The 21,567-nt window shown below is 33.7% G+C and overlaps 1 protein-coding gene across 4 annotated transcripts in view; it reads right to left on the bottom strand.

Annotated features, from left to right (window-relative positions):
• Positions 1-21,567, bottom strand: part of melt (ventricular zone expressed PH domain-containing protein melted) — a 94,862-nt gene that overhangs the window by 51,917 nt on the left and 21,378 nt on the right. For all 4 annotated transcript variants that reach the window (XM_081739796.1, XM_081739794.1, XM_081739797.1 and 1 more), the window contains exons 4-6: positions 18,552-18,696; positions 8,333-8,507; positions 5,022-5,185 (exon numbers count right to left, since the gene is read on the bottom strand). In XM_081739796.1, the coding sequence (XP_081595922.1) occupies positions 5,022-5,185; positions 8,333-8,507; positions 18,552-18,696 (484 nt within the window). The remainder of the gene's footprint in view (positions 1-5,021; positions 5,186-8,332; positions 8,508-18,551; positions 18,697-21,567) is intronic.

Genomic DNA, 21,567 nt, shown 5'->3' with positions numbered 1-21,567 from the left:
AACTCTTGGCAAGGGTGCAGATCCTTTCATGAAGTATAATACATAAATTAGTAAGTTCCTAAAACAGCTTTAAAACCTTTTCAAAAAATGTTAACTGGTTAAAAGTTCACAACGGAGATCCTTTTATACATTGAAGTATTCACTTACACCGATCAATTTGTCTTAAAATTTTGGTTTCGTTTGGGAAACTCTGCGATTTTTATTAATATTCTTATTTTACTGCTGTTTACCCTTTCGGCAGCAGGGATGAAGGTCAACCAAAGTCTTTCAACATAAATCCAGTGTACACCATGACATTTCCTGCATATATTTATTTGATTGAAAAGTAGGAAAGGTAGGACAACTTGAATCTCTGAATTATAAAAGCATTACGCGAATAGTGTTCACGGAAAATACGGTCACTACATTCTACTTTGGGTACTGAGACTGTAATTATTTTTAAGGAATTTATTCTTCTCTTTCAAAGAAAATTTTGGCGTGTGAAAGGTGAAAAGCTGGAAGCTATGAATAACACAACCATGCATGATATTTCATTTGCACCATATATCAATCAATTCATTTATATTCGTGGGATAATAAATATGAAATGATGCATTACAATATAGTATTACCTTACAGTAATCAGGTTCTGGCCAGATGTTCTGCAGCCTTAAGAACCTGCTAAATGAGATATCTGATATAACGAAAACTTAGAATAAATGAGCTGTAGATACAACATTACAAATTGGATACAGCATTTATCAAATACCTTTGTTTCATATATTTTCTATTACCTTTCTATGTATATCCATTGAATAACTTCAATGCGAACTCCAGACCTTGTCTTGTTTTTTAATGAACAATTTTAACATTTTGTTTACTTTAATTTAAAAAAAAAGTCTAAACTATTTATTTATTTGAAATATTTTAAAGGTTTGTCACTTCTATATAGATAGATATTTGTTGTACCCAGAATATGTTAATATTATATTTACATTATATTACAAAATAAACGAATGGGAAAAAAAGTTGTGGTAGTGAAACAATGTAATAAGACGGAAAACAAATACAATTTTAACAGGGAAATTGTTATATTTTAACATTAACTTGTCGTCAAGCACAGGAATGTGTATTTACTTATTGTAAGGAGTAACTACAAGCTCTTGAACATAAAGACAACGAATTAATTATCCTATACAGAAAGTTGTTCGATGTATTTCCGCCATTCTCGATTGGTGCTGCGACCTGGCGTATCATGCTGGAACGCATGGGTTTGCTAGCTGGAGTAATGTTGTATCTGATCTTGTAGGTGCGTGCGTGTTGGCAGTGGGTGTTATCAATGACGCCGAAAACCAACCGGGTATTGGGAGGGTTACATAATGGTCCTTTTTCATGCTATGTTCTCGTACGTACGCATTGTGAAACAGTGTCGGGAGAATGCGTTAACACTCCGAATGACTACTGCGAAAGCCATTGTTACCTGTTACACACAACAGGCTCCCCTTGCGAAACATTCACCCACGAAAACCATCAGAAGGGCTGCAAGCAAAGTGACATCCGCAGTGCTAAGGGGGATCCGTCGATTGGCGTGCCAAGAAAATCCTCCGACGTAATGTGCTATGGGCCACAGATTCCACGTCGCACCGCCAACTATGAACAAAAAAATTTGCAAGCGCCACAGCTTGAAGTGTGTGCGGAAGGCCCGTGTACACCACCTGCCACCTCGTCACATTGCCGAACGTTAAGACGAACTGTAGGAAACTGTATGAAAAGTACCTGGTGGGTTCCAAATGAAAGAAGGTTGTCACAATGGATGAATCAAATGTCCACCTCACTGTGATGGTCACATTCGAATGATCACATACCATGACAACGAGGCAAGGGGCGCAGTAACTTTGTTCGTCAGTACACGGCAAGTTACCCTCGTGGTTTTATGGTTGTTACGAGATTCGGACATAAAGATAAGTTGCTGATACACAAGGTGGACAAAAACGTAAAGGTGATTGAAAGATACTTCTAAGAATGCGTTCTGACACGTATCTATCGGAGAGACATTCCACAAATGCATGGAATGGACGCGAACATCACTACGTTTTTATCAGGAAATGGCAGAATTAATGATTCGTGTCATTCCATTTGAAGGTATTCCTGTGAAAAGCCCAAATGCCAGGCCAATGAATTTTTGTGCATTTAGACCGTTGAAATGACGTCCTCAACATCGCCACCCGCGCACCCTGGATGATCTATGGAAAGCTTGTAGAGAGGAATGGGACAAAATTCCCATGTCTGTCCTGCATCGGAGCTCGCTGCAATGGAAGCTGTGATGCCGTATGATGATCCGCAATGCTGGGGGTCGAATAGAATATGATCGATGGTGGCGATGCAGTATCTTTTAGGTACCAGTCAAAAACGGTCGGACATAAAGCGAACAACCTTCTGTATATTGACACAGTTGTCATTTCTTGATTTATCAATCTATATATTGATTGAAGTTTTATTCTCTTTTTGATAACGGGGCCATATACGAAGGAATATAAAACTTAAAATGGGAACCGAATTACTACTAGGATTTGTCTTAGACAAGCGCTCTCGCTCAAAACAGCACCTGAAACCACGTGCATGCAAAAGTCCAAGCTAGCACTTGGTTACGAAGGCACACTAAATAATGCACTTACCATCATAATCATCACACAATTCTTTTAATGTTAGCTGCAGAGCAGTTTTAGGCAGTTGTGATTTGCTACAGACGTTTTGTGTTTTACAAAATGAATTTTAACAATTTCAAAGGATTTCAACATTTTCAAGGAGTTCAGCAGTGTTGAACTTTATTGAAAAGTTTGTAAAAAAAAGTATTGCTGGTGATCTGCTAGGAAGGAACTTAAAGATATGGAAGATTATTATTATTATTATTTTTCCACGAGAAGATAACATATCGGAACTCAGAACATGGTCCAATTCACTTTTCTCCAGAACTCTTACTGTTTGATGGTACTTAATTTTTCTTGCGTGGTGAGTCTTTAAATAACTCGCATATGTAGGTGGTAGGTTAGCAATGATCTGCATCAAGACTGAAAACAGATGCATCTGCTAACCACAGTTTATCAAAAGCGTTTAGGAATGGTGAACAGCGAGATTTGAAATTACTTGTAAGTAAAGCAATCCAAAAGCACAAATATATAATACTTCAGACATGTGGTTGCTACACTGAACATGATTTGGTTATATAAAGATCTAATAATAATAATTTTATAAAACTAATTTTAAAAGCATAATATAAAAAAAATTAAGTATTATTCCTGTAAAATTATCAGTCTTATTAAAACCAAGAATTAAATTTATTTTTATTTTAGTTTTTATTAATAATGAAAAGCCATGCACTTTGATATTGGATATTTTAAAGAGTAAGAAAATGTTTTTTTTACATACATGTACCGAAGTTTCAAGGGAAGTTATGGCGGACTGTTAATGGAGCAAGTGTGTCTGATGTTTTTTAAGTTTTAAATTGTTTTTACAGTTCTTTTATTATTTGAATCAGTTTAACGAACTTATAATTACTCATATTCATCCATTACTTACTTAAAACATCTTTAAATGTCAAACAACAATTATTATCAAATAATTAATAAAGGAATCATTATAGAAACTTTTGGAAATTTCCATTACATATTACTGCAAGAACGACGGAAGGCAATTGATTTTAAACACTTATTATTATAACAACAAATAACTTACTACAATTCTTTATTTTTCACTGTATACAATTATAGATAGTAACTCACTATTTTGCTACAATAAAAACATGATGATGAGAATGAGATTATCCCATATGAACAACTAGAAAAACTAATATAATAACATTTTAATTAACACACATTAATAATATTGTGGGCAATTATTAAAACATAAGTATCAACTCCACCATCAACATGAACAATTTACAATACAACCTAATTAATTTCAAATATATAGGATAAAGATTCGCACCTCTGTAATATATCTCGCGAAGGTTTACAAAAAATAAATAAATAAATAAATAAATAAATAAACTTAAGAATTTAAAATCGTAATTGCAGTTCAGGAAAGAATAGTGCAACAATTAAAATAACATTACAGTATGTAAAGGTTAACCGTTTAATGCCAATGCACATTTTGAATTAAAGCAATTAATCATCTGCTTCAATTGAAAGACTGTTTTCTACGCTGAAATGGATTTGGAATTCTGAAACTTATGTCTGATAGGAAAAGTCTTAAGGCTTCCTAAATCCTTGATGGTAAATGAATCCTACATGTAACCAACCTCTTCAGGTTGAAGAGGCAGATAAAGAGACTGAGAGTCAAATAAATGACTAGATTGTCGTTCTTAAGTCTTTGTTATTACTGCAGAGGGACTTGGGTAACTTTATACTATCTAAAGACTTACTTAAAAATGAAAAAGAAATATTTAGGTTTTATGTCTCAAGGTTATGCCGACTAGGCTAAAGGAGACGATCATGATGAATAATGAATGAAATGGTGGAATGAAGAAAGTGAGAGGAAACGGAAGAACCCCGAGAAAACCCACGCACAGGGTATCTGTCCACTACAAAGCTCACTTGGCGCGAGCTGGGATAGAACCAAGGACTCCATGCACCAGAGGTGAACCTTCTAGCAATGAGCTACTGCGGCTCCAATACTTTAACTATTCAAAAAGTTCAGTTTATAATACTCATGAACAGCATTTGATTTATATGAAAAACAAAATTTAAAACAAAATGATAAAGCGTAATTATACACATACCTATATTTAAAAGCATAATGTGGGTTGCTGTACTTCTAAGCTTATCTTTCCTTAAGTCCTGGAAGGAAAATATGCACCTAGCAATGCGTGGTCTTGTTATAATTAGTCTGTTATTTAAGCTGAATAGTTCTTATTCAAAGTAGGCCTCGAGTAATACTAATTCATGTACAATAAAATTTACTGTAGTTAGGAAACTTAACGATATTATGAATAGACATTTTCTAAGACAGAAATATAAATGAATAAAGAAACAAATAACACTTACCGAAGGTTTATTTTTGGCAATTAACCCAAACAAACTAAGAAGCGCCAATTTTTCCGGATTTTCACACAGAGGAAGGAGGGAAACAAGAGCCATGACATGATCATGAAGAGGTTCCTTATTTACTGCATAGATTTGCGGTAATACCCTCGCAAGAGTGTAATTACCTGTTGATATAAAATAGTCAGCAGTTAATATTACAAAAACTTTACAATTTTATCTTACGATTATAAGTATGTGTAAATCGTGTAGCGTAAAGTCAAAGAAGTCCATTGACTGGAACGAAATTTTCAGCAAATAATGTATTTTCTTACTGATTATAGCCTTTGCACAATATGAAACGCTTAAAGCAAAAACTTATAAATTTTGACGTAATTCTAAACAGACACAATTCCTGTTGGTAGTACTCTTTTAGTAAAAACGTCTTGACAGAAGAAAATAAAACCAACGAAATTATGAAAAGGTACTTTCATTATTATTTATAGCTTCCTTCAATCAGTAATTAAAAATGATACAGTAATATTATTCATAGAATGCCACACATTTATGATGGTCATTATACAACCTGCTTGATTCTTGTTCTTTCTGTTGCATTAACATCCATAGTTCGAGCAATATTCTACTATTTTTAGTGTGCTTTTCAAAGAAATTTTAAATGTAGGAACTGAAAAATTTCTGTGGACGAAATGTTAAGGATAAAGAAAAACTGTTGATTGAATAAGTCTCTGTTGTAAAGATTTGATTATAACGACTAACAAAGAGCCTAACTTTCTTAGAGTTAACAATAACTGGCGATGAACCAAGTTTTGTACCCATAACATTGACACTAAACTCCAATTAGTAGTATGAGTTGACAAAGTACAGTTTACTACGAAGTTATTGATCGTTTGTTCAAATGAAAATTCGCTCTGTGAGACCAGAGCTAACAAAATCTAGTGATTGGTTTCTGCAATAATTATACAGCAATTTTCTTCCTCCCAAAAAAGGTATTCCTACTATCAGCCAAACTTCTTCAGACGTAGTATCTAAGACTGCTTCCTCTTTCTAAAAGTGAGAATTCATCTCACAGGACATATTTTTCGTCCATTTCCTAAATTAAAAGAATTCTGATGGATGAACAACACATCATATCAAAAGATATTTTGTTCGCGACTATTCAAAAATTGTACGACTATCATTACATGCATTAACACAAAAGAGTACATACAGGGTGTCTACTAAAATTCCAAAATGAAATTTCGTGACCTTTACCATATCATAAAATTTCCTAACATTTTCAAGAGCGAATTTGGGTACGAATTAGGCCGAATTTTCATCTATGTGATAGAAACGTACTTTGGTTGCGATTTGGTAGCGTCTAAAGCCGACCATACACATTTTTGGTGGTGAATTTTGACGTTTTATAGAACAAAACTTTCCAATCTCTACTTACATTTGTACAGTTAAAAAAAAAAAAAAAAAAAAAAAAAAAAAAAAAAAAAAAATCGTGACCCAAAAGCTAAATTTCGTGACTTTTTCGTGACATTCGTGACCGATAGACACCCTGACATATCTTGAAAACTACGGCAAAATGAATGTATTTTCGGCATGTTATTTTTATTCAACTATTTCGTTATCCTAGTTCTAAAACGTAACACAAATGCTTGTATTTTGGTTGTAATTTCAAAGTAATTATACCTTTCTTTATAATAAAGTAAATAAATTCTACGTACCGTTGCGTATTATTTCTATTTTTAATTCTATTATTTCAATATCTCGCGTAGTATTAGTATCTTTTTCAGATAGGATAGGATAGTATCTTTTTCAGTCTTGAATAGGAACCATATTTACATTTACGTTTGTTATCGTCATCCATATATTCCACTAAAACAACAGTCAAAGTCACCGCACGGAAATTTGAAGAACTTCAACAACATTCCACTTCGAAAAAAGTATTTGTACGCTAATAAGGAAAAATAGCTACTGCTTTTTGCACCAACGTATATGAAAATCAAATCTTCATAGGAAATCAAAGTAGCCATTCCCTATGTTTAATACATTACTTGAGTTCTCGAACTGGAGTGTTGAAGTTCTTACGATTTCCTTGTAGTGACTTATAGAGGTTGTGGTTAGTGTATATTGGTTTAAGCTAGAATATGTCGGACAAGTTGTTATTTACGTATTTATTGGACAAAGTGTTAGTTTGTGGAAAGAACAATTGAAAGGCGTAACTATGTTCATGTTTTACAATGGATAAACTGTTTTAGCTAGAAATGAGTCAGATGTGGTTGAAGTTATTTTATCTTTGCTGTGAGCCATAAGTAGTTGAGTTCGTGGAAACAGTATTCAGTGTTAAGGTCATTTGTATTCAGAGAATACTGACAAGTTATAAAGCGGCTAAAATGAAGAGCCCCTTAAAGAATAAGGTACGACAGGATCAGATTGTCTGAAAATTGATATCTTTGAAACTTAGTAATTGGATGTAGTGTAGGTATGTAACCAGAGGTTTCATAAGTAACAGTTAATATTGTGGAGCCGAGAGTGTTTCTACGTTCATTGATAGTTTAAAGTTGCAAACTAATTTAGTACATACCCTTAGAGTTATACTCCACATGACTGAGTTTGTTTAAAAGACAGAAATAAGGAGATAAAAATATATAAGTATCAACTCCATTCGATACATATTCAAAGGTGAAGTCCCCATGAGGAAGATACCAATACTACACGAGGTATTGAAACAATAGATTAGAAGTACAACAATAATACATACAAGTAAGAGCAATTTACTATTAATGGCGCATAAAATGTAAACTTTGACGTACACATTTTTCCCCCAGTAACTGCACTTAAGACAAAGAAATTGCAGAAAAAAGCAATACTTATCCAAACTCTATAGATAAAAATTTACTAATACATAAAATTTTACCTCTGAAGTATTCTGCAACTGATACGTTAATTTTCATACCGATATTATGAACGACCGCTGAACGCATCTTAGTAGTTTGTGTGAGTGGGTATCCTAAAGCTTTATTGGTTCTATCTTACTTGGTACCATCTTCGGATACAAATAGTTAAAGGTATATAACAATAATAAATTAACATGAAGTTCTTCCGCACATACATGTATGGTGAACAAAACTAAACTACTACGATTAGACGGAGAATCTTATATTTTGTCTGAAGATTGCGGCAAATAGTAGTTAAATGCGAACTCAGTGAAGTATTATGTAAGGACTTAGGGCGAGTGTTCTTGGCTTTTATCTATTATGAAATTTGTGAACTTCCAAGCTTTATTAACGAAATAAAATTTAAATAAACGTCCCTCCTGCACTTACCCGATATAATGGAATCAATGATTGGTTGAATATGTTTAGCTAATAGATCTGCATTTTCGATAGCTGCCAGAGACAAGTACGATGACATGTTCCGAGAGAGTTCCTTGTTACCTTTATGAAGGAATTTTACTGCAACAGGCAATGCCAACTTCATCACTTCTTTTTTGCTATAGTTCTGCAAATAATGCATACAAACATATTAAAACTATATATTAGATAGCATATACTAGGTAGTAAGTCTAAGTAATATCTTCAATATATAGCATGCTCTGTAAAATTAAATCTTTACTATAGAAACCAAACGAAAGAAAAAAAAATTAAAAATCCTGCTCAACTTACAAGAACAGCATACAACAGAGCACATCGACCCCCGGATGTTCATTCTATGCTCATTTTCACGCTAAGAACGAAAAACTCACAAAGATAAAATTATATTATGAGATACTGTGTATATATAAGAACAAAGAGAAGTTTTAAAATCTTATTTAAGAACTTCAAACAACAGCTTTCTACGTCAATGACGGGGTTTTACCTCTTTACAAGCATTAGAACCAGAATTTACAAACCCTTCTACAAAATAAAATAAAATGAAATAATAATAAAAGGCCTTATGCAGTTAAATCCAGATGACCAGCGAACAACTTAGACCATAAATGAATCTACCTTATATATAAATAAGCTGTATCAATATTGAGAGTTATCTGCTTTGCTCTAATGAACAATGTTTCTTAAACTGTCCTCCCTCTATTGATTCTTAAACAACTGTTATAGATGAATGGAAGAGAAGGAGCCGAAACTAAAATTTTCCAAATACTATACGATTCTTCAACTACTCGTCTGACTTTGGATTTTGATTTTGTTGGCCTCAATGACCGAAACCTATTATACTGTAATTTTACTTCTTTACCGAAGGCGTAACTGATAGACTCAGATCACAACCTAGGAGACTGGAATATGAAATATTATTAATCTAAATTCTGTCAAGATCTGTGCTTAGAGGTATGATCGCTAAGGATTTTCGAAATGAAAATTTAAAATATATATATATATATATATATATATATATATTCCAGTTTAACATCCCACGATTATGCCTGTTAGGCTAAGGAAGACGAATAAACTAAGCAAATGAATGATGATAGAAGAATTGTTGGAATGAGAAAGTAGGATGGAAACTGGAGTACTCCGAGAAAACCCACGGACACGTCGTTGTCCACCAAAACTTACTTGGCCGGGGGATTGAACCAGGGACCCCACGCAACAGAGGTAAGCAATCTACCACTGAGCCACCGTGCCCCTCTAAGGATTTATGAATAAGTGGTTTGAAGACAAAACTCTGTGAAGAGCATGTGAATATATTCAGAAACAAAGAAAATACAGCCGCAGAGATATTGTGAGTATATTTGTAGTTATCATATTGCAGCACGTATTTCTACGACAGAAAATTAAATAATGTCTGTAACGTCTTCAATTACAAAAAAGAAATGATCATGCTATCATGGACACGCTATCAAAATATGCTGGTCACGCACTCTTGGCCGAATTATGTGTATATTCTCTAAGTGAAACTACAGTAATTTGGTTTAGCATTAATGGCATCGGTAGAGTACTTGATAACAACTGAGACATCTATGGAAAATCTAACTTGTACTGCAAATGATTACTCTGCTTTATCTACGATAGGTAGTGGTTGGGTGTGGTTCAGGATGTCAGTAGCAAAAATAATGATCCATCCTGCAATCCCAAGAACATCGTTTAAGTTACCAAGTGTGATACAGTGGATACAGTGTGAGTGCCTTTAAACCATTTTAAGGAAATTATCTCCACTAGAACTGACAAAGCAAGTGGACGTTCTTACAGCATATCCGACGTTTGTGCAATGAACAGCTAATGTTAGCATGAAGTCATCTGTACTGATCCAATCAAAATTGTCTTTTCAAAACGAAACCTGGGAAGAACTAGCGAGTATTAATTAAATAAATATAGCATTAAATGTATGTTATAATTATTTGCAGAGTATACTATCCCCAACGTAATAATAAAAACATTATATTATTAATTTACATAGAAACTTTTTTATTTTTAAATGTTGATTTTTTTTTCCAAACAACTAATTTTAAAGCTACGAAGAAGTATCGGAAAATTTTAATTACGGTACTCCCCAGAATTTACTATGCGATTTTGATGTAACCTGACCTGTATAGACTACACCTTACATGCATGATTTATTGAAAATTATTCATGTATGTTATTTACTTTCCTTACAGGTAGGACTAGGTCAGTAATGTGCACGATAGAGAAAATAGAATCGCGTGATTAAGTTTCTGCATTTGATGGGTTACCTTCAAACCACTAAACTCATAATGAAAAGAGGCTTGTATATGGTGGCGATTGTCCATTCTATGACTGTCGTGATGTGGAAGAGAAAACGGCAAAGGTGCAAATGTTTCCCGGTAAGGTCATGCTCTCAGTTTCTCGGGACTCTCGTGGGGTCATCCTTACAGACAACCTTCCGAAGTATGGTACTATCATTGGCACACACTACTGCTCACTTCTATTAAGCAAAAATGTCAGATATGTTCACCAAAAGAACCCATCTCGTTCCGGACAATGCACTTACTCATACATCCTAAACAGAAACTATGGAAGCTTCTAGATGAAGCTTTGAATTATTGCCGCACCCGCCCTATTTTCTTGATCTGGCACCAACCGACTTCTCCCTGCTACAGATGAAGAATGCAGCTCGAGATCGCCATTTTGAGAACACAAATAACTCAAGGAAGATGGAACAATGGTTTTCCACGCAATCTGCACACGTCTACACTAACAGGTGAAACAATGATGGGAGAAATGCGCAACTCTGCACGGAGACTATGTAGAGATGTTTTAAAAAAGGACGTAAACTTAACACTGTCTCTATTAGTTCATGAAGATAATTAAAACTTCCCGATATCCCTTTGTAAATAACATAATTTTTGTTTTATATTTTTCAGATTATAAATCTGATATTTAATAGCATAAATATTATTTTTTCTGCTTACCAGTAACTGGAATATCTTGCTTACCAGTTGAATATCAGTGTTGTAATTTTTCCTATCTATTCTTCCATGGCTTTTCGAATAGTAAAAATTTCTGAATTTTCTTTAGTTTCTCCATCTGCTATACAAGAAGTAAAATATCTAATTTTGGAAAAAAAATTGCACTTTTAATTTTGAATAAAAAAGTAACGGAAAGGATATCAGGCTTCAAAATTCATATATATGCTCTCTAGAACCATGTAAGGCAGGGGAATTAATAACTGTTTCTTCCCTTTGCAGTGTGGTGTGCAAATTGAAATTTTGTAACTTTGAAAGCTCGAATTTGGAACTAATTTTACGGTGTTAATGTACAGAATCGGAAAATCGGTATTGCTTTTGTGTAAAGTACATTCATTAGTTTTGTTTCAAATTTGTAAGTCAAACCGTTTTTGAGATATTACAACAGCCGTAAATGTCAAAAAAGGGCACATTAAAATCTAACCTATAAGCAGCGGCGTGCCGTCAAGGGGACTAGGGGACTAGGCTAGTCCCCTGGCGCTTTAATTAAAGTATTTTGTGATAAATATATACCAAAGAAAACGAAAACATTGTATTTCTCTATTTTCGTAAAATAACACTATTTCAATTGTTCTGACACAACTATAGTCAGCGCCCGTGTGCTGGGTGCGACAGTGAAGTGGAGATCGGAAACGCTCGGGTTTTAATCGGCTTTTCTCGGGGAAGGGAACAGGGTCCAGCCAGCTAGTCCTCATATTATGTTGTCTAAGCTCTAAGCACGGGCGTTCTGTCGTAAACGAATTTAATGCTCGTTTGCTTTTTACAGTTAATAGTTTTAACGCAATTAAATTTACAGTATTAACCTTGACACTTTAAGAGATCTAATGAAGTGTGAACTTTTTAGATTATCAATATATTTTGAAAATGACTCAAAGAATAAAATATGGAAGGGGACTCGTTTGAGAAACCGAGTCCCTTGCAGCAAAGCGATGGCGCAAGCAGTGATATTACTTCAATTGGTATAGGGGACAGTAGGGGTGGGAATCGGCCGTTTCAGTCTTGTATTCTGGACCAATTATTCATGGTATCATTTGGAGTCCTTAATTTTCAAGAAAAGCAACAAATAATAACCAGTGGTAGAACAACTCCAAGCATTTCCATTTAGACAAAAATGAAAGATTATATACATAATATCAAAACGGATTATTTTGCTTGTTCGAAATAGTTAACTGCATGTAAGACAAGAAACAAACTGTACTGCTGGCCTTGTATTCTGTTCCACATAGAAAAGGACGTGTGGAAGAATGATGGCTTTTGTGACATGAACAATTTTCACAAACCCAAGTTGCGCCAAGAAAAATGTTATTCATACCTGTCCACAATAACTAAATTAAAAACTTTCGGGAAACCAGAAATTGATTTTCAATTGAGCAAGCAATGCAGAAGTTGATTCAAACCGGGAACTAATGAACCGATTGATTTATTCCTCTTGTTTTATGGCTAAACAAGAGCTGTCATTTAGAAGTCATAACAAACAGGAAGATTCTGTCAATTAGGGAAATTATATTGAAGTAATTCAGTTACTTACTAAGTACGACACTAAATGGACTTGCAGGGGCGCCTGAAGAAATTTTTCTAGGGAGGGGCCCATCTCCATGGTTGCTATGTTGCGTCTGGTGTTTCTGGTATTTAATGTACGTGGTTTGCCGTATTACGTATACATTTTCGTGAGCCAGAGGAAGGTCCGGGCCCCACCCTGCCCTTTCGTTGGGGCGCCCATGTTGACATGTCATCTTCACAGCATGGGAGTGTTTAAAGGAACATCAAGCAGAATTCAGAATTATATTATTAAATGTGTTGGTGAGTAATTCTGGATAAAATTAAGTCAGAAATAAACAATACACTTCTTACAGCAATAACGTTGGACAAAACTACAGACATTGCAAAGATCTCTCAACATTCAATCGGTACGTGAAAGACGGCAATTCATGAAAGATTTATCTGTTTTGCAGGTGTTACTAATGATTGCACTGCGACTGCACTAAGTGAGTATGCTTTCCAAGTTCTCTCTCACTTTAATTGTAAGCAAAAGCTTGTAGCACTAGGTTATGGATGGGGCTGCCACATTTTCTGGACATTTGAACGGTTTGCAATCTTATGTGAAAAGGTGTTTGAGTGCACTCACCATACACTGGTATGCTCACAGTCTAAATCTCGCTGTTCCACAGACTCTTAATCACATCAAGGAATGTAAAGTATATTTTAGAATAAGTGGCATTCCAAATTTCTTTTCATATTCATCGAAACGCTGTAACGCGCTTGCTGAATCAGAAGTAACTAAGCGATTTCCAACGGTTGCCACTATAAGATGGAATTACAATTCCAAAATTGTGAATGCAGTAAATGAAAATCAAATAGAACTCTTACGGTGTTCTAAGAACATTGTAGAAGATTCAGATAATTGCGACACCGAAGCTTTCAAGACTACAAAAAAGAAAAAAAATGTGTGAGTTATCATTGAAGGATTTCGATTTTGCATTTCTACTAAAAGTTTTGTCATTTTTTTTCGCACACGGATATACTAATCAACATTGTTTAAAGTAAAACCTTGGATGTGAAATATTGCATCCATAAAGTACAAAAGATGGTATCTCAATTTAGAAATGCAAGAAACGATTTTTAAGATTTATAGAAAAGTAGAATTGGATGACAATGGGAACCTTCTAATAAAAGACGTAAAGTAGATGACTCAACAGATTCAGAAATTAAATACGTGCGTCTCTTCAATGACATTATTGATACTGTGATTTCAAGATCTCAGTGAGTTACAATTTCTTGAGCTGTTAGATTTAAAGAATTTTCAGTGCTTGAAATCTCGATTTCCTGATTGCTTGTTTTTGGCCCTTAAATCAATTTACGGGAGTTCTTTTTATTTTAATTTTAACAATTTGCGGAGTGAATTAATATAGGTTTACAGACTCTTAGATTTTTCAAATAAAACTGTGACTGAAATTATCCATTTCTTGAAAGAAAAAGGCTTGGTTCAAGAAGCGTTTACAGAAACATATAAATTGTGTTATTTGGTGTCAACAATATTACTCAGGACCTCCACTCTACAGCACACATTCTCTTCGAACCTAGTCCCCTGTGAGAAAAGTCACGGCACGCCACTGCCTATAAGATATACATATATATAAAAATTCTCATGCAACTATTATATTTTAAGATTGGGTGATTTGAAATGGAATGATCCTGATGTAGAAACAAAAGAGATTAGGAAAATAAAAGAAAGGCCTTGTCTGTTGTTTAAATATAGGTAAAATTTGTGAACCTCAATACTAAAGAAAAATCTTGTAACTTAAATATGATGGATATTTACAAATCGCGGAAGAAAAAAATTTTTTTTTTTTTTTTTAAATAGAATTTGTACGATAGTACTTTTTGTGAAACATATCTGGCTAACTACAGTGGAAATCAGTCGTTGATTGTTAATGATACTGGGCAAATTAGACGATAATGATGTTGTTATTGATAATTGCAATTCTTATTCTGAAAACAGAATGCTTCAATGTATTCACAGCTCTAATCTAATAAATTAACATGGCAACTGGAGTAAAAAGGAGGCCAACAGCTGAATCATTAATATGAAGACCAGTAATAGGGAACGAGACGGTGGTTCCAAATGCTCCTTCTGGTATGGACAGTACCATTTAGTGATTCTCGATCTTCATTGTTGTTCATACTGGGCGATTTTGGAGGACTAATCGTAGCAGCTTGTAATGATATGGGCTGTTGCGTTCTTGTTAAGCGTTTGGGTTCTGAATATTGAATGATGATAAGCTAAATCCAATAACTGAATACAGCAGATGTAACGAAGGTATCAGAAAACCAATAGAAATAATAGTAAACATGAATATAGGAGGACTGGAACTTTTTATTCATTTTGTTATTATGAAAAGTTTGGCATGTGATATCATATTAGGCCTTCCTTATTTAACTGCATCTCAAGCGTCCTATAGATATGAGTGGTCGGAAGATGTGGTTCAAGGGAGTGAAGAGACATGTTACCCTTCGAACTTTAAATTACATTTACGATTTTGTGGAAAAGAATGGTAACATGGCTATCTATTTCTTATGAGATTTCGACTTTGACATATGAATTGGAAAGAGAACTTAATAATTTGTTTCGTTTAACTAGAATGTTGTGTTCCTTGTAATAGATTGATGTTACTCAATATAACAAGAAGAAATTCCGTGGCTACATTTCTTTAATCAGGATTTTTCAGATATGTTGAGGCCTATATCTGGTTCTAGTAGAGTATTAATAAACTGTGCTTGCTTTCACTGTGCTTGCTTTCTATATTAGTTTAGTAATTGAAACTCAAGAATTTAATGTTAATAAATTTTACGCTGCAACTTTTATTAGTAATTGTTCCTTTCAATCCGAATAACTTTCTACTCAACAGAAATTAATTGTAACTATAAGATTTGTACTTTCATTTTAAGCTATAAATAGTGAAAAAGTAAGAATACTCATTACCAAAAATTGTGTACATTGTTTCATAGAAGTATTTGTAAAATGAGCGTAATCCTTTTGTGTTCCTAAATTATAAGTGTAATTAGATTTTGAGGTCCGATTAACTGTTTCATTAGAAACTGTGGTTTATTATTTCAAATTGGGTTTCCTTTTGAAGAGGAAATAAAAGTTGCCTTTACATAGGGTTTTATGTAAAGTTAATAGAAAATAGAATTATTGTTTGTATCTATATATATATAAACTAAAGGATAATCTAAACTGACCTAACCTAACTGAAATTTAAATAACTGCGTCATAATCCTAAACCATGAGAAGGAGCGTAATCATGGCTTATAATAAGTATTAAATACAGGAAATGTATACCGCGTAATAGGAAAAATAATAAAATAAGGAGATTTCAATACACTTATACTGAGTATTTTTTATAGAAAAGGTCATCAAGAAGCCAAAAGATGGTGCGGAATTATTGTGTAAACTTTATGTCATAATTCGGATTGCTCAAGGTGAATTACAGTTTGAAGTTTTGTATAAGTAGTTCTACATAATGTATTAGAATTTGATGTGGTTTTGACTGGCACCTTTACAGACATTCTAAGTAATTCGATCTAAAGAAAGAAGTCAGAATTTTGAAAACGTTATTTAATGATCAGTGTTTTCTTAGCCACTTGGACGTTGTACGTCCACGTATTCTGTATTTTTCTCTTATTAATCTAAGATAGTTTAAAGATTATCAGTTGAGTCGCCCTTTTGATGTGATTTATACTCTAAAACACATCAAACCGTAAACCGTAAACTGGCCACTCCAAAAATTTTGATTAAAAGTTCACAAATGTTTTGTTATAGTTTAAAAGATAAAAACTACTCCTTCAATTCGACCACTATATACCTAAACAAATCTATATATTAATAGCGGTGTCTGTGAACAGAAAACTCTAGATCCAAATTTAAAGTGTCTATGTTTGTGACTCTTAATCTCTTGAACCACCCGACCGATCTCGATCAAATTTTTGACGTAGATGCAGTTCTGGCCTGGGAGTGTTTTTAGCTATTCACCTTGACGGTAGAAGTTAGGGGAGGGGGAGGAGGGAGAATTATAAAAAAAAAATAAATAAAATAAAACTTAATAACTCTTGAACTAAACGACCACTTTCTATCAAATTTTCAGCATAGATGACGTTCGTGCCTAGGATGATAACTTTTGAACGAAACAACCAATTTCGATCAAATTGTCAACATAAATGACGTTCGTGCATGGAATGGATTTTACCATTTCACTGTGGCGAAACAACGTAGGGGTTGCGGGAGGGGGAGATATACAAAAATCAATAAATATAAAAATAAAAGTGGCCATGTTCGTGAGTTAATAACTATTGAATCACCCGATTGATCTCAATCAAATTTTTAACATAGATGAAGTTCGAACCTAGGAAGTTTTTTATTATTTCATTTTGATAGTAGAACTTAGGGAGGGGAAGGGAGGACATATGTAAATAATAATAATAATAATAATAATAATAATAATAATAATAATAATAATAATAATAATAATAAGAAGAAGAAGAAGTGGCTAGTGGCTATCTGTGACATCATCTCGCTTAAACCGCCGAACCGATCTTAATCAAATTATCAACATAGATGAGATTCGGACATGGGGTGGTTTTTATCATAAACCTTTAACGGAAGACCTTAGAGTAGGAGGAGGGGAGGGGAGAGGAGAGATATATAAAAATAAATATAACTTAATAACTCTTGAATCACCCAACTGATCTCGATCAAATTTTCAACATACATGACATGACTTTCTGGCCTGAGATAATTTTTATCATGCCGTGCCCCGCAACATGGGGAGGGTAGGGGATATATAAAAATCACCGAAAATGACCAATATCAAAGAGCGCTTTAATAATAGTTAAAACGGGACATATAACTAGTTTTCCTTAATTTAACCCAGCAAAATCGGGGTGCGTCTTAGGTTCGAGGACGTCTTAAATTCGAGTAATTATCGAGAAATTCTTAATTAAAGATATTATTACCGTGTTATTAAAACTACTTTGTTAGCAATATATATTTTTAATTTTGTATCTCATATTCAATCATTCAGACAACAATAGTGTCCTGCGCTAGCGCAGGACGTGTGGGTTAGCTAGTTTTAATTAAAAGCAAAATATAATTTTGTCCTTATGATTCACCCGTAACTACCTCGAATTCTTTTGAATCAGTTTATGAATGCTATGACGGATTTGTCATGTAAATTTTTTCTCCTTTTTTCCCTGCTGCTTCAAGGTACTGACCAATGTTTACTGATTTGAGGGAACGCAAACTCAGTTACGATCAAAATCAGTTTTGCTATTTTACATAAAGTAAAACCGAGCTTGGAAAGTAGGGTGGAGAAACATGACAATCATCAGAATGAATAATTCCTTAGTTAGATGAAACATTTCTAGTTCACTATGATAAAAAGATTTGATTAAGTTGAACTATGTACTATGCACTTTACAATTCATCTCCACCCCCAAAGAAAAAAATCTGCGTGCGTAAGTGTAATCATGCTATGTACATGACATCGTCTAACGCCATTTACAATGTTACAGCTTCGCGACAACTATGACTTCTCGAAGTTTTTATATCAATATATACATAAACTCACCAAGAAAAGACAAGAAATAATATCAGAAGAAATTTTTGCATGAGGTGGATCTTCATCTTTGGATGAGGGCTTCAAATTGTGATTTAGGCAGGATTCCAAAAGAGCAACCAATGCCTCCGCATGTTGTTCTATTGAGCCTGTCTCCCTGGAATAAAAATATTCAATAAATAAAATAAAACATTAAAAATAAAGCAGCTTCTAAGTGACTTGAAATGCATTCAAATTAAATAGTTATCTACAGCTATCTACGGCATATCACAATACTAACTACAGTGTAAATAATATTCAATATTACCAATAAGGCATTACTAGAAGAGTATTGTTACAACCTTCCTTCCAAAGCTAGAGGAAATCGTCCTTGAGGGACATTTTCTATGTTCACCTGAAGCTAGATACATTATTAAAAACTAACGAACTGATTAACAATAGAGAATAGTCTAAACATCAAAATCGAGCACGTAATGAATGCAACTGACATAATAATATGGTTTGGGGACTAAACAATGCAATATTTTAATGTACTTATTTCAGGTTTTCCAATGCTAATGAATATATATAGATATAGATATAGATATAGATATAGATATAGATATAGATATAGATATAGATATAAAATCACGACGAGAAAATATAGGACGTTTCATGAAGCTGTGAAAAAGGAACATTTCAATTATCCAATCGCTAGAAATAAATAATAAAAAAAAAGGAAAGATAGAAAAAGAAATGGAAATTCCACCAATTGTTATGTGAACATACATTCTACTCTAAATATAACTAAATGGGTAATTATTTCGTTGCAAAATTTTATACGAGTTTCTTAGTGTAAGGAAAGTGTAAAAAGGACAATCAGTGTTTGTAAGTATATGTCTCCAAGATGTGAATAATTTGCAAGATTCTATCATTTCTATGTTATTTCCTTTATATATATATATAAAAAGGAAATAACATAGAAATGATAGAAAGAAAATAACTTTAAAAATATATATAATGCTTTCAAGTTGTAGAAATCGATGCAAAATTCATTTTAAAAAATCACAAAACACATGATACAAAGAGTTGGTTTGTTAAGTATCTAAATAAACCACTGCACACAGAACTTAATGCATCTAAGGAAATATATACAACAGTAAAACTATCAGTTACATTTTCATTTTCTTCAGTGCATGAATATCACTATTCCATAGAACTTTTTTAATGAATATGACGAAACTAGTTTATTTTTTGTTCCATTTTGTAGGTGTATGAATACTTTTTGCGCTAATTGTATATTGTTTGGTGTAATTCTTTTTAGACACTAAGTAAGAAAGCATGAAACACAGAAGACTCTCCATTCAACCACTCTACTGTGGAGACGAAAGGCCCTCTAACCACCTACACCTTATTTCCTTGTTATTTTTACAAGTGGAAGTAGCAATCCCACAAAAATATAGAAGGAAATATAGGAGTTAAAATGTAGGACATATAGGAGTTTATAGGAAGAGACGCAAATATATCGGAAAAATAGGAAATAAAGGAGCATTGGAAAGCCTGTTATTTCTTACGTTAACAAATCTCTCGAAAACTAGTTAACCTTTATATAAAGCACACTGACACGAAAGACATATTAACGTACGTTACCTTCATTTCAGGATAATCTCAACTGAAGTAATAGGTTTACATAGATATTCAGAGAGTGAAAATTATATAACTGAATCGCAAACGTAACCCGGGTTTCCTGTTTACAGTGCCGGTGCGCTAACACTACGTTACCAAGTCTGCTTCCTGACAAAGAATTGTTTGCTTTCACTCCTGGGGCCGGTTCACAGTCCTTTTTCCACTACCTTAATCATTTAATTTGCCTATAGAGAACACGTGTGAGAATTAATTTGTTGTTTACTCCCTTTCCCATTTATTTCACTAGCTGAAATACCCATTCTTTGCAAGGGGAGAATAAATTTATGAGAAGCACTTGAATCCCTTCTCACCTTATGATACACATGAGGAATGAATTTAGACCTAAATAGTATCAGGAGTGTCATTATTCATCTTAGCGAACCCAAAATCTATGGATTGGACACTAGTATCGATCGTTTCCGCTTATTTTAACGTCATCTTTCCCCTCCTACAATACAATGAGGCTGGACTTGGGCTATTCAGCAGGAATGTCGTTTATGATTATTTTTATATCATCCTTTTACCAGTTCTCTCTCGTTGTTGGAAATGTGAAGAAAAAAAATTAGGGCGGAGTCCACTCATGTACCAAAAATCATCAAAACCGGTCTAGGAGTTAGCTGTCAAATACCGTTACATTCAATATTACCTATGTAGATAATAAATTTTGATAACTGCACTCACGTCTTTTGTTCTGTTCTGTGTATATATATTTTTTGCAAATAACGTCTCTACCTTTAATTTCTTACTTAACCTTGCGGCTGGACTATATTATGATCCGAAAAGCTAAGTGAAATAAAAGGGTCTAAACGGAGCAAAACAGACGAAAACAACTATGAGCATTCTATAATATAAGTTTCACAAAGAGTTTCCAGGACCCAAATTAGGGACTAATTTTTCCGATGTTAAACTTTTCTATATAAAATTTTCCATTCTGAAATAATAATCTCCATCTGTATCAATCAACCTTTTATTCATGAAGTCATACACTCATAAACACTAATAATTTGTAAACATACTCTTTTACTGTAGCGTCTAATATTTAATGTACTGTTTCGGTGTTCAATGACACCTTCCTCAGCAGATCTCGATAGCTTAAGTGGAGCTCTATCTCACTTTTTACAACTTAATCTTGCACTATTTCGTCTCCACGGAAAACAAAGACGAGGTCTTGGAAAAATTTCATTACGCCTGCACATGTTAAGAAACTGCGTATCAAGAGTATACAGTCTCTCAACATTTGAAGTTTAAAAAATGTTTATCATACTTTACCGTGAACACGGAACATAAAATTCGTGCAAGATAAAATTCTAAGAAGTGAGAGTTACCCATAGCTGCTGAGGAAGGCGTCATGGAACACAAATAA

Source organism: Thermobia domestica, chromosome 15 (assembly GCF_964235325.1).
Source record: "Thermobia domestica chromosome 15, izTheDome1.hap1.1, whole genome shotgun sequence".
Classification (NCBI taxonomy): Eukaryota; Metazoa; Arthropoda; class Insecta; order Zygentoma; family Lepismatidae; genus Thermobia; species Thermobia domestica.
This window is presented reverse-complemented; position numbering and strand designations above follow the sequence as displayed.